Source organism: Mizuhopecten yessoensis, unplaced genomic scaffold (assembly GCF_002113885.1).
Source record: "Mizuhopecten yessoensis strain PY_sf001 unplaced genomic scaffold, ASM211388v2 scaffold1171, whole genome shotgun sequence".
NCBI classification, from domain to species: Eukaryota; Metazoa; Mollusca; class Bivalvia; order Pectinida; family Pectinidae; genus Mizuhopecten; species Mizuhopecten yessoensis.
This window is the reverse complement of record NW_018403913.1, coordinates 390,555-410,322: the sequence shown is the minus strand read 5'-3', so window position 1 is coordinate 410,322 and position 19,768 is coordinate 390,555. Positions and strand designations below refer to the sequence as shown.

Here is a 19,768-nt window from a genome sequence, read left to right as displayed (position 1 = left end):
TATTTTGCCTCCTCATTTAATATTTTGACATCTTATTTGACATTGTTGCTCCTCATTTGGTTTTTTGATATCTCAGATTGTCATATTGTCGAGATGTGATAATGTAATATGAGATATCAAACCCATAAATAAGTAGCTAAAATGTCAACTTAGATTTGAAATGACAGCCACAGTATCAAATGAGATGTGAACATGTCAAATCAGAAGGCATAATATGAAATGAGTAGCAACGATGTCACTTTCCTTCGTGAACTGGAATGCAAACCAATAAAGCTTTTCAGCGGTTATCCTTTAACACCTATAATGATGAGACTTGTATTCGAAAATAAAGGCCTTTTTTCGATATCGCTTGTACTTCACAATCTTGATAGAGAGCAAAAAAGGGAAACTATAATATCAAAACAACGCAAAGGATTATGTTTACCATTTTATATTATAATTGGCCCTTTCTACTATTCGATAGTGTTCATGTCATTATTGGTCAGTTAAACCTCTGCCACAACCAACGTGTCCAATCTTGGACACCCGTATCTGCAGCAGGTACAATAGCGGTAGGTGTAGATTGGATACAGTCTCTTCTTGAACTTTCCTACCGCTGGATCGGCGCAATAAATCGGGATGAAGTATGTTTTGGGTACATCCGGGCGACAGAAGAACAAAGGACGTTTGACGAACTGGCACGCCTTACTGAAATAACAAAGACAGTAAAAATAATACCGAAGTGTCCTAAATATCAATAAGAAAAGAATACAAAAATAATTTGGACATAGAACGTGCGAAGTGTAAGATAAGAGTACAGTATTACAGTTACCATAGAGAAAGTTCAACACATTAAATGTATTACTGCATTAAATAACTTTAAAATGAACGTTAGTAAGTGACGACTATATTTTTTAGTTTCAAAACCTGTAAACAAAAACGTGCAAACAGTGTCATACTCATACTCAACAGATACATTTCAATGTAAACAGAAGGGCAAAGTGAGTCATATATCACAAACATTGACATGCACATCAGCCAATGTAGTGTATCTTACTACCTGCAATAAATACAATATGCCGTATGTGGGTGAAACATAAATTACAGATCATTGCCCAACCTGGAATGAATCGAGACGACTGAAACAACAACTAAAGCTCGTTGCCCAACCTAGAAGGAATCGAGACTGCTGAAACAACAACTAAAGATCGTTGCCCAACCTAGAAGGAATCGAGACTGCTGAAACAACAACTAAAGATCGTTTCCCAACCTAGAATGAATCAAGACTGCTGAAACAACAACTAAAGATCGTTGCCCAACCTAGAATGAATCGGGACTGCTGAAACAACAACTAAAGATCGTTGCCCAACCTAGAATGAATCGAGACTGCTGAAACAACAACTAAAACTCGTTGCCCAACCTAGAATGAATCGAGACTGCTGAAACAACAACTAAAGAGCGTTGCCCAACCTAGAAGGAATCGGGACTGCTGAAACAACAACTAAAGATCGTTGCCCAACCTAGAATGAATCGGGACTGCTGAAACAACAACTAAAGATCGTTGCCCAACCTAGAATAAATCGAGACTGCTGAAACAGCAACTACAGATCAATGCACATTCTAGAATAAATCGAGACTGCTGAAACAACAACTACAGATCAATGCACATTCTAGAATGAATCGAGACTGCTGAAACAACAACTACAGATCGTTGCCCAACCTAGAATGAATCGAGACGGCTGAAACAACAACTACAGATCGTTGCCCAACCTAGAATGAATCAAGACGGCTGAAACAACAACTACAGATCAATGCCCAACCTAGAATGAATCGAGACGGCTAAAACAACAACTACAGATCATTGCCCAACCTAGAATGAATCGAGACGACTGATGCAACAACTACAGAACAGTGTCCAACCTAGAATACAATAAATCGAGACGGCGCTGGAAGTAAAGGTACTGGATATAACCAATCCAAAAAACCCACTACCGTCGAGGTATGAACGAACAATAAACGCTTATTCTGCGTTTCTTAATTCCCGGATATTTGACAAGCTGTTTCACTGATAATGGTCTGCTGACTCACACGCTTCCTGCTACTTGTCAGTGTATGATACTAACGTATGCTGCCTGATCAAGGAGACGAACAGTATGTTGAACGTTGAGTCAGTTTGTCACTTACTTGTGATTCTTTCTCTTACTTATTTTGTAATGTATCTTTCGTAAGAACACAACTTTATGCTATATTTACCTATTAAATAGATATTTGAGATTTTCTACTCCATATCCAATGTATCATCACTGGACAAATCGTCGTGTATTGTTTTGCTTGTTTACCTGGTATATTTTTAAATCTATGTCATTGTTCGCACACACATAGGATCATCTGTCAACGATGCGGTCAGTGTAAATTCTGCCTTCGGCTTACGCTAGCCGAGGGGCTTATTGTTTTTAAATATGAGGTATATCCTAATATATTTTTATTTTTTCTGTATTTTTTTGTGTCTCGATAAAGAAGCGGATGGCTCCGAAAATTGGACAACCTCATATGTACTACATATGAGTTACTTCCTTGCCACACATACTTTTGATGTATGCATAATATATGTTATACTCTGTCGATGGGAACACTTTAACATCGATATATACTTTCAATACACTTACTATATACACTGAATTGTAGGGTATCTGAAATTACGCCAAGGAAGTGGCGTTAGGCAAATTTGTCCACCGAACACGAACCACTTCTTTGGCTGAATGTAGGTCACTTTCTCTGGACACAGGTCATTCCAAGGCTTCTTCTCGGCGGCCCAGTTGGAAGTATTCCTGTCAGGGAAAAACCAAACTGAAGTAAACAATCTATACATTTACAATTTATAAAATCAGTACAAAAAAACCAAGATTGTTCAGGAAATTCCTTATCTTGTACTAAATATTGGTGATAAGCCACCTTATTTATACTTTTACATGTGCGCTTGTGTTTTGCGTATTTGTGTTCAGTTTCAAGATGAGACCGTACTACTATCGACATTTGTTTACATATTGCCATTTCAGTTAATGCTACCGCATAGACGCGGTAGTTCCCATACAATATAATTTTGTACTCCACAATGTTGCCAGAATGAAAACCAAAATAGCAATATTATTCCCGGTTGAGAAAACTACATAGAATTTGAGAGAGCCTTTTACGTCAGTATGTCAAGTTAGCAAGATCTCTTACAAACGGCCATGATGCAGACAGAACTGATGCAAGTGGCTGTTTAATTGACTGGCCGCGGAGACTCGATTTCTTGCGCATTGGTTTTTTTCTTTTTCATTTAATAACATTGGCACCAGTTTCTAATTTCAGTCTTCATCGTGTACAAAACAGAAAAAATCCAATAGGGAGGGGTGTCTTCCATATTCTTTATTAAAGATTAAATAATCTGCATTTGTAATTAATTTTACTAAACCAATACATGAGTTTGGTATAAAGAATGGCATACTTACATGGCTGTAGCCTGACGTCCTTCCCTAATTAAATTTTTTGGTGATCTGAACGCTCTATACGTAAAAAAAATAAACAAGTTTTAGCCGTATTAAGCATTTTTATAATAATTCTCAACATATCTCATGTCCAGACAAAAATGACAATAACTGTAATGTTAATTTGCTGAAACCAAGGAAAGTGTTAGAATTACTGTTGAGGGTTCAAAAAAGGAATTACTTCTTCCCTTAACGTTTTCGTTTGGGAAAAATGGTCGTATGGTACAAAAAAGATGTTTTGTTTGGCTTTCTTCATCAACAACATTTAAGAAGATGCTTCCCTAATTCCTTTTATTCATAAATTTACGTATAGATGTAGCAAATCTCTATAGATAAAGTCCTTTCTAGTTTAACATCGCGGTTCGACACAATGTATTGCTGATATTAACGATGTCGATTCTAATATCAATATGCATTGTTCTTAACTGTCGTAAACCGTGCCATTGAGTCGTTCTATCAATATGCATAGTTCTTTACTGTCGTAAACCGTGCCATTGAGTCGTTCTATCAATATGCATAGTTCTTTACTGTCGTAAACCGTGCCATTGAGTCGTTCTATCAATATGCTTGGAACATCGCACTAAGAAAGGACAATTTAGTACGGAAACGTTTGTCTTGTCTGAAGCTAAACAGCAGGAGATCAGAATATCATAAAAGGTTGAGTGAGGAAGTCGAGAACGGTCATTATATTAAGATCGTTTACATTTCATATATTGACGACCAAAGCTTCAAGCCAGATTCCCAGTCTCAGGTATTTTCTCAGTTATCAACAAACTTGTTGAATACATGAAAGTTTATTGCGATGTTGAAATATGTTTATAAAATCGGTGTTCCTGATGCTACAAGAAAACATCACATAAGTCATTTCTGATAATGGACATTTCGGAGGGGTTTGTTCTCAATATCAAAATACGGAGAAGCTTCCATATAGTTTTATAAAACCAGTTAATTCATGCATTTGATAAAACATGATAGTTTGCAAATATATTTACACACAAACTTTGTATAACTATTCCTTATCAGTTTTGTCAAGGCACTCTTGAGCATGCATTTGTTTTAGGCATCTTGTTTTTGCCCAATAAAAGATTAACTGAGGAGCATGTTGCACACAATAAAAACCACCATATAAACACAGGAACGATTTTTTTGTAATTATCAAATTAAACATTCGAAATGCAATTCAGCCCCTGATAATGTACATAATTATCAAATTAAACATTCGACATGCAATTCAGCCCCTGATAATGTACATAATATATCCAAAAAATCACTGTGGATGTATTAAATACTGCGCTGTCAACATATTTTTGTGGAAAGGTCGAACTTGCTTATGCTTTTTAATTCACTATCCAGTAGTGTATTCATCCTTTGGAAATAATCATATTTTTGAATTTTTCGATGCGCAAATATTTCACATGTTTACAAGACATCTTAATTGGTTTAAACATATCATTAAAATATTAAAAAAAAACAATATATGGCATCGCTGTTCTAAATAAATTTTAAGATAAATAATATGACAGAATTGAGTTTTTCTACAGACACATGTCTTTCGGTTTTAGATCGTTTTATTGTTGTTTCTTTCAATTGTTGAAAGCCTTGTTGTAAAGATATTATTTATGTCATCGCTCTTTACTAAGTTTTAGACAATGACTAACGAATTAATGAATTGAGATTGATGACATAGGTACACACGTCACTAAATGAACCAGAACATATTTGAACAGAAAAAAATAACAGCCAGTGTAGTACCTATTTGACTTGATCAAATGTCACCCATATTCATTTGCTGTAAGTATGGCCAAGTTATTACCTCTTTTATTGCACTAAGGGGAACTAAAGCAATGTTTGAGATTCCTCTTACCACCGGTTGGAGATAGATTTTAGTTGATCTTATAAGATTTAACGAGTTAATCGTAGCTCTTTGACCAGTACTTTACAATACCAATCATGTAATAATTTATGTAAACCACAGCCAGAGGAATATCACATAAAGGATCGTAGTGTTTTATAAGATATATGTATTTTTGCGATGGTATGTGTATGCCTTTATTCTAAAGTTCAGGATGGAATCAAGGTGACAATATACTACAAATGTAAATACAAGCAAGTCACATTATGTATTTATGGTATAAGTGAACAAATAGACGTGTTGTTGCTTTTAAACTAATTATACCAAAACAGCATCATAAATGTATATATAGTGTAAGATTTTCTTATTTTCAGAACTCACCTTGCAGCTAGTCTCATGTTTGAGCGTGTAGGTTTGACGAGGTCTGTGGTATTAGCCGTAAACAGCGTTACTGGAGACAATGTTGCACCTTTAGGGATTTCACATGTCCTTTCCAAACTGAGAGGTGCGGGTTCTGTGTCATTCTGGCCCCATACAACAGTCACGACCACCAACAGCAGACACGCAACCTGTATATTAGTATGTATACATATAATTACTGTTTCAGACCGGTCCAAAAAGTCATTAACACACCAATTAATGGAAAAGCATAACTGCTGGTCGACCTGGCAAGTTCAACACCTACCAAAATAAAAAACATTACTGCTGGTCCCGGCTCCCTGACATACCATTAGATGACACCCATTTTCCTACATCCTTATTTGTAACAGATGATATAATATAAACTTTATTTATTTTACAACAATTATGAAACAAGTTATTTCAACTTATATCAATCACTCGTGTTGTCCTGATGTTAGTGCGCTGGGGGTCTAAATGTGGGATAAAACCGGAGAACCCGGAGAAAACCCACGTGGTATGGCAGACCACCCAAACTTGTTCACGTCCGATCGGGGAACCGAACACCGGCCGCCTTGGTGAAAGGTAAGTGCGCTATCCACTGCACCAGCCGACCACCCAATATATGCAACATATATTTCATAGTCATGTGATGGTCAGTGATTTGTGATATTGACTCAGTATAATTGCAGGTAAATACTCACTTATGACGTCATTTTAATTATAACGTCACAATGCTCTCTGTCATATACAGTACAATTTTCATCCGTCCTACCTTCTTTAATTATTTAAACATTATATATTTACATTCTTGATGTTTGTTCTGTACATAAATCTACCAACTGAAAACAATTGGCATTATACCGTGAGTACGCTATGAATACAATGATTCTCCTGCAACTAGTCAGCTGATTTCACACACAATGACAACTTCATACTACGCATAGTACCGTTTCTGAGAGAAGAGATATCTCCCCTTCTCTGAGATAACGTAGTTGCAAGAAATAATAATAAACATTACAAAATCATAAATGTTGCACCATTGTACAATTATTATTCTCTTAATTTGAAATTAATGTGGTGTTTTTTTTATAACATTGTCATATTAAATACTGACTTCTGACTCGCAAACGGTTCCTCATGGTCAAGAACTTTCTAACACCCAAACGTTCGGCTGGGTTTTCCCCGTCGTGATATCAACTTGCACATTAAACCCAATGTAATGACACAAAGCACTTCATCCATCAATTTATCATCACTTACATCTTCAACGACTGTACATTTAACTTCAAATGAGTTTTATGCCTACTGCCGATGGGTGTCCTGGATGGTGACTATGGTGACCGATGATTTGAAATAGTGCGGACATAAACTATTTAAAATATATAATATGCAGTGTTTAAAGCAAAATGAAAACATTAAATAAGATCAATTTTCAAATATGAAAGGAATATCAAGTGTTGGTTAATATCAGATACTAGACATACATTTTCGTTATGGCTGTTCCTTTTTTATGGTTTTCTGTCAGATACTAATGTGAAAAATATTAAATTTACAAAAAGTGTTATACTTTTTTTTACATTTTACATTGCGGCAATGAATAGCAGTAGCTGATCGACATATCTTCTGAGGAGCGCTAACGTACTCCACAGGATATATAACATCTAACGTAACATTTAATTACTCATATTTCAATAATATGAACTTGAACCAGTGATATTTGCCTTGACTTGGTTTCGCTATCGTATTCACCTCAACAAACGCCCACAATTGAAAAATATCAAACTGATGTTTTTACCTTAAGGAATACAATTTTTATTCACTATAAATACAAGCAAGGTATGTCTTTATATTCTTCTCAGTATTGATAAAGGAAAAATTGAATATTAGATATACAAATATATACTTGGGGGGAAAAAGAAGTAACGCAACTTTGGTTTTGGCTTGATAACTTCACTTTTTGTTAAACCGAATTCAATGAAATTTGGTACATGTAGTACAATAACTCCTAGTACTGTCATATGGGTCCCGGCGGACATTTATGGGAGGCCCAAATACAGAACCTGGCCGTCCGCCTTTTATAAATGTCAAGCAACTCGGGCGTACGCATCTGTGTTCAACTTGAAAACTATTTAAAAACGAATATCTGTTGAGGTACAATGCACGACAACTTCATAAATAAAAAAAAGTAAGAAAAGAAAAAAATAGAATAGAATACAGCTCATGTTAGAAATTGACAGAGTACGGCCTATTGGTCTAATATTGCTTACTTTTGTCCGTCAGTATAGAGTAATTAATTATACTAGATATTGATTTCAATTTAAATATAATTGTGAAATAAGGCTAAAGTGGCATCAATACGATATTATTTTATTAACTCCATGGAAACGAAAACAAAATATCGAAATAGTGAATTCAAACTTACACCCAGCAGTAGATTGACTATGCACCATGATTTCTATCTATTTCATTGTCGAAATGAAACACCTAGCATTCCATCTTACAAAACCTATTCCATTAAAATGAATCGTTCAAAAAGGAACGTTGAAAGTTTTGAACTAAAATAAAACAAATAGTTTACTTACCAAAATGTTCATATTGTAGCTGTTCAGGGTTGAGTGTTGTCACGCTCACTAAGTCGACTTTATATACATACCTGATATAATGATTTTTATGACTCATTATCTAAATTATACATTTTAGTATAAGAGGATTGAGTTTTTGTATGTAGCTAATGTTCCGGTTCCCAATTTTTCCGTGTCGGTAAACTGCGTATGTTTTTTTAGCTACCATATGTTGCATAAAGGTGAACTGAAACGGTTGACCTTATCTGCCAACCTGAGCATTCTTGAGTACCATATATACTGTAAATAACCTTTCAAATATTCGTCAATTATGTTGATAGTCCTTCCAGACTGAAAAAAATGTTTGGCCTTTGGAAACTTATTTGTAGGTTTAATCGCCGGTATGGAGATTGTGGACAGCCCAAATCACACTGCCGTTCTCGTCATCCTCCTCGCTGAACGACCTTATGACTTCTTACCTCTAGAAAGGCCATCATTTAGGATACCATTACTTTATGTAATATAACTTTTCTATTTTTGAACAAAGAGTAACAACATTTATACTAATATTCACATTAGGTTTATTTTTATTTGTTTATTGATTTATTGCTTCTTCTCCTGTGGTGTTTGAAATCCGACACATGGCACCCAGGAACCATATTTTTGCTAGGGAGTTTTCACATGCATATTGGCAATTATGACGTTTTGAACCACTTTTAAAATAACCTACTTCACAAAAGTGAGACTCCCTGCTCAGCTTAATTTGCAACAAATTGATTTTATAACCACCGCTATCATTTGAGGATCAAAGCCCCGCTTACAACACATTTTTGTTTAATTTATGAATACATTATATCGAGAAATATGCGTATCATAAGTACATATGAGTATGAGTGATTGAGCATATGTGCATGCGTCCGTGTTCGAGCATGCCATCGTCCGTCCGTTCGTCCATCAATGGGTGTGTGAGTGCAACTGTGCGTGCACCCAAGTAACGTTAAGTGTTATAATGTGTTATAAATCAAATGTAATATGTTTCATTTTCACCACCTGTAAATATATTATAAGTTAAACTTTATTTTATTCAAATTACTTTGGTAATTAAGGTGGCAACAGTATCGAATAACTATTTGCCTGTAATATATACTTGGGAGAGGAATTAATATAAGCTCTAAGCTTGTTTTCCAATCCCTGTGTAATTATATGTATGCATGTTACATGTTGGAATATTGAATAAATACTGTTTAAACTAAAAAAAACTAAAACGAATATTTTCCCAATTGACATGTACCTGCGATAAGATAACTTGTATATAATGTTATATTTGTTGGGGTATTAACTTTGCACGTGTTATTAGCGAGAACATATTAACATCGTGCACATTTGCGTTTTTTTTTTATAATGTTGTTTTTTTACGCGAAATTACATTACATCATGCACGTGCTATTTACTGAGGGCAAAGATAACATCGTGCCATGCATATATAGAGCATGTGATATTGAAGTGACCATATTTGGATCCAACATAAGTGACAAGCTTATGAACTGTTGGATTACTCGGGTATTCTTATAGAGAAACGATATCGGTATATAATATAACACTGACAGGAAAAAGATAAGAGGTGGCTGAAAAGTGGTTCAACTATGAAAGTGGCGGTTGAATTATACGACAACTAGGTAAATGGCAGCTGGACAGCGGGGCAACTATGTAAGTGACACTGGATAGTGTGGCAATTATGTAAGTGACACTGGATAGTGTGGCAATTATATTAGTGACACTGGATAGAGGGAAATAAGGTAAGTGACACTGGATAGCGTGGCAATTATATTAGTGACACTGGCTAGCGAGAAATAATATTAGTGACGGCTTGGTAGTGGGGCAATAAATAAGACTAGTGACGACTTGATAGTGGGGCAATGAATAAGATTAGTGACGACTTGAAAGTGGGGCAATTATGTAAGTGACACTGGATAGTGTGGAAATTATGTAAGTGACACTGGATAGTGTGGCAATTATATTAGTGACACTGGATAGTGAGAAATAATATTAGTGACGGCTTGATAGTGGGGCAATAAATAAGACTAGTGACGACTTGATAGTGGGGCAATGAATAAGATTAGTGACGACTTGAAAGTGGGGCAATTATGTAAGTGACACTGGATAGTGAGAAATAAGATTAGTGACGACTTGAAAGTGGGGGCAATAAATAAGATTAGTGACGACTTGAAAGTGGGGCAATTATGTAAGTGACACTGGATAGTGAGAAATAAGATTAGTGACGACTTGAAAGTGGGGTTATTTCAATACTAACACTGAATAGTGGGGATTAAGGTTAGTGACGGCTGAATAGTGAGGAATAAGGTTAGTGACGGCTAAATATTCGGGTTATTATATTGGTGACGGCTGGATAGTGGGAAATTAGATAAGTGACGACTGGATAATAGTGGAATTATATTAGTGAGGCTGGATAGTGGAATATAAGGTTAGTGATTGCTTGATAGTTGTGCAATTATGTTACAATACACTGATTTTATGAATATAGCGTATTTTTTACATGTACCATATTTTACACTGCATTTCCCCAACTCTCTTCTAACTTCCCCTGTAATTTATTCACGTGACTATCCCTAAGCTATAGTTGATAATGTTGGTTATGATGAAAGGTAAAATATTTATATAAGTGTATTAACACTTGTTTCTGCCTCCAATTCATTTATGTATAATCATATTTGTATTATGTATTACATATGTTATGTGAATAAAACAAAGTTTAAACTAATTATATTAGTGACGGCCGGATAATGGGAAATTAGGTTAGTGACGGCTGGGTATTTGGGCAATTAGATTAGCGGGATAGTTGGAAAACTAGGTTAATAGCGACTGGATAATGGGACAACTGTGTTAGCGGTGACTGGATTCACGAGATTCAACATTATTTTAGTCCAATCACGAGGCTTATTATTTCTGCTTTGGCGTCATTGGTAAGTTGATGTTGATTTAGATTTATTGTTTTGTTTTGTATTTTATAAGATCGTTTGGCGGAAGTAACATTGATTGGGAATACCTTTTATCTTATATATCGCAGCAGAACTGTCTTGAAATTGTATTTGGTGGTGCTGGTATATTATATTCTCATTCGGATGTGTTAAATTTGCTTGAAGCTTATTTTTTGCTTGGTTGTCGAGAAGAAATAAGAAAAAAAGTAGATTTTGATGGGGGTTTTCTATGTAAATTGATTGATAGTTAATATTTCGTTTCTTGGTAAAAACAAATCTGAATAACATAAATAAAATTATTACTTTTGTTAAATGGTAAAATATATTATTCCAGTATTTTTCTATAACTGCGGACTATATAAGCTCTTTTTTTCAACTTTGTTGTTTGTTTTTGTTTTATTATGTAATTTGGAGTTTAGTTTTGTTTATAGAGTAACAAACAAACACTTTTCTGTTACCAGTTTTATTGTGTATTGTTCACAGTTCCATCAGCCGTTGCTGATATCGATAGACAACATGAGATGTATGTCTGTATCTTTATTATCTAACAGCGATACCGGCAGCAGGAACAGCATCGGTAGGTATGTATATCATACTCTTCCCTAACAAACTTGGTACCCTTCTTGTTCAAGCACCATATACAGATAGTGTATTTCTTGTAATTTTGAGGCCGGCAGAAGGCACGTTCTCCTTCTTCAATAGGGCTCACGCCACGACAAGGGGTACTGCAATAATAAATAAAAACTGGTCAACAATACGGAGAAAACAAAAGTTGAAAATCAAACAAAATAAGCAAAATATTATTACTAAACAATGTTATAAAAATATGTTCTAACAACGTATTCCTTAAACTCTCAAATAAGTTATAATAGAAAACGTTTTCAACACATTATGGTTCTGCTACAATAAACAGTTACTTTACCATTTATAGAGACTGTAAATTCCCTGGCTCACGTGTTGACGTCATCATTATAACGTCTTCGATGTTGTCACTTTAGATGGCATTAACTCTCAATAAAAGATAGCTGTTCTCTCAATTGAACCATCACACACATTACAACATAAACTAATTTGAACTGTATGCGGAATCTTTTGAAGACAATTTGAACTTCTGTGTTATTGAAATATCCCAAAATTGGTAAATGTTAGCAAAACATTGCTTTGCTGACAACCATTATGATGTTTGCCTGCAAATCTATGGCATTCCTGTAGAATGTAAATGCCTTATAAACCCATCCAGTAACACATTATAAACATTTGTCGTATTAAATCACCAATATTGATTAGACAGATTAACTACAAATACATCTTGTGGGGGACATGTTAGAAATAAGGCTTTGATGTAGACAGGTGACTGTTGGTAACATTCTGAAAAGTGACTGTATCATTGACAGTTGGCTGTTAGAGCTAGGGCTGTATATTTAGATAATTGTCGGGTTTCTTTACGGAATGTAACTTCAGATATATGTTCGGTTTGTGTACAGAAATATGTAGGTGTACTTACACTTGACATTCAATAGTAGGGTAGGTGTAATCTCGGAATGGTTTCGGTGTGTAACATTTCCTGCCCTTCACTGTGTGCCACGTGGGGATCGTGATATTACGAGGTTTTCCAGAACATACACTTAACCATCGTCCGGGTTTGGCGATCCAGTCCGCAGGATTGCTGTAGCATACGGTAATAAATGTTTAACTCTATTACACTCAGTGACACATTTTCTCTACAACATAATTATATCAACAAATGAAGCGATATGCTTTTAAAAAACTTTGTTACACATTAATAAAAACAAATTATGGAAATCTCATGAACAAAAACTGAAGTAAATCTATAAAGAATTTGGTTTGCAACTAGCAATAAAGAAAAGGTGATGATGAGCTAACCTAACATCTAATACACAAACAGATCTCTCAAATGTATACGGAAGTAAAAATGTTTTACCTTTAAAAGAGATTGTGAAAATCTAAATGAATAAACAGATATAAAAACTTATATTTATATAAAATAAACATATCTTTATACAAATTTGAAAAAAATACGAAATATGAATTAATGTTATCTTAGAAATAATATAATGATAATGGTATGATGTATTGTACTTGATATTATGAACACTTTTGACTTCAATTGTAGGAGATAATCAGGAATATATAAAAACCATACACAAACTGGAACTAGACTTAAAAAAGACAATGTAAAAATATTTATCGTCTGTTATGTGGATCAAGATTGAGTGTAACAAAATGATTTTACTGTTTGTACAACCAAATGTATAGGACCAAAGAGCGATACTTTTTCAATAGAAAATCTACATTCAGAAAAGGATCTTTCAATGAAAACGCTTTTCAAATTGATAAAAAAAGATACAAAACAATGCATTCAATTTTATAGAGTTTAAAATGAATGACGTCAGTGTTGCTTCAAACATACTGCTTTATTATATGAGTATAAAGTACAGGGGGAAATGAGGACCAGGAGCGGATAAATACATCACGGAAATAATATCCCTTGTTACTTGTTATCAACATATCCGGATGTTTATCCCTTCTCGCCTTTAGACCGAAATGTGGGTCAAGCCTGTTAACAACAGATGCCCCTCCCTTATCCCGCTTAGAAATGAGAGATTAGTGCGTTATCTGCTAAGCCAATTGACCACCCAATATACACTTTATTATTTACAAAAGCCATGTTTTCCAAAATAGAAAACATATGAAGAGCAACTGTGTTTACACGCCAATAAAATGAGTAAAGAACATGTTCTAGCCGGTGACGTAACAATTGGCATAGGAATACATGTACACAAGTCAAAAGTCCCCAAGGCTCATTAATGTTAATAAACAAAAAACACCTGATGGTATTAGCAAATAGAAACGAGACATTTAAATGATATTAATTAAGTTTGTAAAAACATGTGAAATTCTATAAAAAAAAAATGTTAGCAAACGTGCGTAGTTACAGTCGAGACTAATGAACTGCCCAGAAACGATCTATCAGTGCTACACTTCCATCAATGAGGTCCGGCCGAAACACATTCGCCTCGGAAAGTGACACAAATAATATGCCTGGTATCCTAAACAATTCGGCAGTAACCCGTCGACATTTAACTTCAGTTCTCTCTTCAAGTGCAATCGACGTCAGGAATGCTAACTAACTCGATCTTTGAAAATTGCACGTGAAACATTAAAATGATAGCTCGAATAACAACAGGAAATACCGACTTGACGTGCAGTTTTGATCAGCTGTTTATTTCCCGCCACGTCGTCCAAGATGCATCAAGTTCTACACCCGCAGTTAAGTTTTGCTTTTTTGTAATTGTTGCATAGAAGCTATTGTTTTTTTAAAATAATTATTGTAAAATTGTATTTTTGTAGCACAAATTGTTACATTTTTCTGATGTATTTAAATAACGGAGTTGCAATAGAGGAACTATTTTGTTTTATTTCGAAGCGGAAAAGTCGGCGGAGTCTAGCTGTCTTGGCAGTTGTTCCCGTATTCAACCGAATACATCGTCACTTTCATTTTCGAATTCAATGACTATTGAAATGGATTAACTAACGTTTCTCTTTATGTAAATGAAAATGATGATCTTTTAACTTTTCTTTGTTTATGAGGAAATAAATCAAGAAGAGCACGTCGTAAATTATTTTCGCGTTCATGCCATTTACAGTGTGTTCTACTTGATTTAGTACCTCATAAACAAAGAAAAGAAAAGTTCACAGATGATCCTCATATATATTGTGTACATATAAACGAATGACTACTCACATTAGACTGGCGGCTGCCCCTTCCTGTATTGCTGTGAACCAAGGGTTGTTCTTCTTTACACGACTGCAAAAATGATAATTTAAACATCAGAAATATGTACCAATTGTATACTTAGATATCCGTATGATATATCACTGTGATACATATATGTATGCTATACAATGTAATACCTAGATATCCTCATTATATATCACTGTGATACAGATATTATCATATACAATGTAATACCTAGATATCCTTACTATATATCACTGTGATACAGATCTGTATCATATACAATGTAATACCTAGATATCCTTACTATATATCACTTTGATACAGATCTGTATCATATACAATATAATACATAGATATCCTCATTATGTATCACTGTGATATAGATCTGTATCATATACAATGTTATACCTAGATATCGTTATTATATATCACTGTGATAAAGATCTGTATCATATACAATGTTAAACATAGATACCTTTATTATATATCGCTATGATACAGATCTGTATCATAAACAATGTCACACCTAGCTATCCTTATTATATATCTCTGTGATACCGATCTTTATCATAAACAATGTCACGCCTAGGTATCCTTATTATGTATCACTGTGATACCGATCTTTATCATATACAATGCCACACCTAGGTATCCTTATTTTATATCACTGTGATACCGATCTTTATCATATACAATGCCACACCTAGGTATCCTTATAATATAGCACTGTGATACCGATCTGAATAATAAACAATGTCACACCTAGCTATCCTTATTATATATCTCTGTGATACCGATCTTTATCATAAACAATGTCACGCCTAGGTATCCTTATTATATAGCAATGTGATACAGATCTGTATCGGTGATATATAATAAGGATCCCTAGGTGTGACATTGTATATGATAAAGATCGGTATCACAGAGATATATAATAAGGATACCTAGGAGTGACATTGTTTATGATAAAGATCGGTATCGCAGTGATATATAATAAGGATTCCTAGGTGTGACATTGTATATGATACATATCTGTATCAGTGATATATAATAAGGATAGCTAGGTGTGACATTGTTTATTATTCAGATCGGTATCACAGTTATATATAATAAGGATATCAAGGTGAGACATTGTTTATGATACAGATCGTTATCACAGTGATATATAAGAAGGATATCTAGGTGTGACATTGTTTATGATACAGATCGTTATCACAGTGATATATAATAACGATAACTAGGTATAACATTGTATATGATACAGATCGGTATAACAGTGATATATAATAAGGACACCTAGGTGTGACATTGTTTTTGATACAGATCGGTATCACAGTTATATATAATAAGGATACCTAGGAGTGACATTGTTTATGATAAAGATCGGTATCGCAGTGATATATAATAAGGATTCCTAGGTGTGACATTGTTTATTATTCAGATCGGTATCACAGTGCTATATCATAAGGATACCTAGGTGTGGCATTGTATATGATAAAGATCGGTATCGCAGTGATACATAATAAGGAAACCTAGGTGTGACATTGTTTTTGATACAGATCGGTATCACAGTGCTATATCATAAGGATACCTAGGTGGGACATTGTTTATGATACAGATCTGTATCATAAACAATGTCACACCTAGGTATCCTTATTATATATCACTGATACAGATCTGTATCATATACAATGTTAAACCTAGATATCGTTATTATATATCACTTTGATACATATCTGTATCATATACAATGGTATACCTAGATATCCTCCTTATATATCACTGATACATATCTGTATCATATACAATGGTATACCTAGATATCCTCATTATATATCACTGATACAGATATGTATCATATACAATGTTATACCGCGAGACAAGTAATACATATCTGTGTAATAATGTTCAGTATACCAAGTGAAAATATCGGCATATTCCGTTTTTCGGTGAAATATATCTAGTATTCAAGGGGAAAACCACTTTTGTTCTTTTTTCGCATTATAAATCTACATTTAACGACAAAATAAAACATTTGGAAATGCAAGAGCATAATTTCCGGCGCTATATGCTGCGCCGGTCCTGCTCAGCCCCGGTCCCAGTGAGAGACAGCGCAGCTGTCTGACGCCACTCGACGTGGGAGATACATTTGCTTATGGGTGCAAGCTGGACATCCATTAAGGCTGTGCGCTATTTTGAATGGGATAGCGAACACAATTCTATCGTTTTCTGTTTTAATATGAAAGATTTCTTACATAAACGTAAATCTTTCTTTGTAGGAAAGATTTGCAAAAGCAACTATTCATTCTTCCGTCACTTTCTTTCTATCTGAACAGAAAATTGGTAGCTTTGTATGAAGTGAATAAAGTATGCAGCGCTGATTTATCAAAACCAATATTGGTGTTTCAATGCTATGACAATTATCAATTGTATTCAAATCACAGTGTATAATTTGATGTAATGATGAGATAATACCAATATATCCAGTAATACAAGATAGTGTTTATAATATGTATCAGATTACTACATTTTTGTTTTTTCACGTTTACGATTCATCACGCGACATCACGTGTCACAAATCTGTGGTTATGAAACATTCACTTATATCATTTAACTTTGCTCCGAGCTCTCTATCAAAAGTCTATATTATCTATTGACAATCAATATCTTACGTCTTAAACTCCTTAATTCCTTTGCGGGTTTCTGATGCTGTTCCATTAGTAAACACCGTTTCCACGTCTTTGGGTGGTAGAGGACACTGGGGACGGATCTGTGCATGAGACAACCCTACCCCGGCGAAAACCAACAAACTCGTGATCTGTACAAATAGTAACAAAAATATTTTTAAAAGTTATACTTTCCATCTTTCTTAAATTTACATCAATTATGAAGCAAGGTATTTCAACTAATAATAATAAATCTTTTCAGCTCGGATCGATGACCACAGATGGTCTTCATATGGGAGGAAACCGGAGTCCTGGGGGGGAAAACACCTGGTCTGGCATGTGAGCCAATACTTTTCACGTCCGATTGGTGAGAAAATCATATAAACTATCACACATTAAAACTAAAGATGGATAAGCCGCTGACAACCTTATTATTTTGGCATTTGATAACGTTATGTCCATAGACTTCAAGCTTTTAATGGTACCGATACAAAATGTTAAGTATCGGCGCTGAATCGATTACTATCACTTTAGTCCTGCACTTACAAATTAATGACTATTTCAATCGATAAATTATTCTGATATTATTCTGAGATCATATTTTTTTTATATTTTTTTTTAACATTATTTATCGTCGTTATACATTTTTTTTTATGTTTTTCTAAACAGCACACAAAAAATAATCCATTGATCTACTGCATAGAGAGTATTATCTTGTTTCCCGTTGATCATTGTTTACCGTTGAATACCATATATACACTGTAAGTCAATTAAATGTTGAATGTCAGTATTTTCACAAGTGTGAATCAGTTTATCACGTAAGATAAATATATATGACATTTTTAAACAAAAGTTTTCAAAATAAACGGGCAGGCGCGTAGCTACCATGTAAGCCAATAAGCCCGGGCTTGCACATGGTTTTGACAAGTATAGGGTTTCATGACGGCTTTTTTTTAAATGACGAAAACTGTCTTCTGGAGCCTGCCCAATTACAACACAACAGAATTTTAAAAAATTACGGTGCTTTGTATTTTTTTACTTTGTCAGATTGCGCATAATAATACCTTCTAAATGGACGTATATAAAACTAAAATTTAACTTTCTTCCATGTCCACAAAATGTGCATGAAACCAGAAGACGAAACGGTGTCGGAGACTGCAAAGCTGGGCATGACGATGATAGTGGGGCAACCTCGCTTCTCTAAATGCCCAACAAATAACAGGAGCAAGTATAAGGAACCAATCACAAAGCACAAACAGAAGACGAAACTGTGTGGGAGACTGAGTAAAGGTGACAGTGGGGTAACCCCGCTTCCCAATTAACTCGGATCAGATTATGAGAAAGACAAACCCAATTGCATGTTCACTAATGCAGAAGTATCAAATGCATTTATCAAGATTAGGTAAAAACCAGACAATGTATGTATGGAGGGTGTACAAAGCAATACCGACGGTTAATATTCAGAATTATATATACACTGGATCCACGTAAATAGGTATATATATATACCAAAAATAGGACTTTTTTTCTTGCGGATTTAAACGAAAAAACAGACATCAGGACGTGGGCAATGGCTCCGGAGACGTTCTAGAAAACAAAATTTTCATGGGGGAGACCCCAAGAGACGTTCTAGAAAACATAATTTTCATGGGGGAGACCCCCTAGACCCCCTTACGGGAGGGGGAAGACACCCTCCCGTACCCTCCACCTGCTCGCGCTACGCGCTTCGGGGGGAGCTGCCTTCGGCAACCCCATGTCGGGCTTTCACATGGTAAAGGGGCTAGCTACGCGCCTGACGGGACTGACAATATAAATTTTGAATTAATTGATCAATTCAATTTGCCCATTCATTAGTACGTGCAGTATTGCTAATATACGTCGAATAATAAAAATAAAAATATGCAAAACGAGAAACATATCGACATGTACACTATGCATAATACATGCAATTTTACACGAGGAATAGGCATCTGTTTGATGCGGATATCTACATGTACGTGTTTATCGGAAACAAAAAATGAA

At 34.8% G+C, this 19,768-nt stretch overlaps 1 protein-coding gene and 1 long non-coding RNA gene across 2 annotated transcripts; both read right to left on the bottom strand.

The window, feature by feature from the left end:
- Nucleotides 1-424: 424 nt before the first annotated feature.
- LOC110457713 lies at nucleotides 425-8,363 on the bottom strand. Its single transcript, XM_021509088.1, has 5 exons — nucleotides 8,343-8,363; nucleotides 5,740-5,927; nucleotides 3,471-3,524; nucleotides 2,646-2,807; nucleotides 425-687 (listed from the first exon to the last, which is right to left on the bottom strand). The coding sequence occupies exons 1-5, from the start codon at nucleotides 8,352-8,354 to the stop codon at nucleotides 486-488; spliced, it is 618 nt and encodes a 205-aa protein (XP_021364763.1). The 5' UTR covers nucleotides 8,355-8,363; the 3' UTR covers nucleotides 425-485.
- Nucleotides 8,364-11,773: 3,410 nt separating this feature from the next.
- LOC110457707 lies at nucleotides 11,774-17,893 on the bottom strand. Its single transcript, XR_002463717.1, has 4 exons — nucleotides 17,753-17,893; nucleotides 15,084-15,146; nucleotides 12,822-12,983; nucleotides 11,774-12,042 (listed from the first exon to the last, which is right to left on the bottom strand). It is a non-coding gene; the product is annotated as an uncharacterized LOC110457707 (long non-coding RNA).
- Between the last annotated feature and the right edge of the window lie 1,875 nt (nucleotides 17,894-19,768).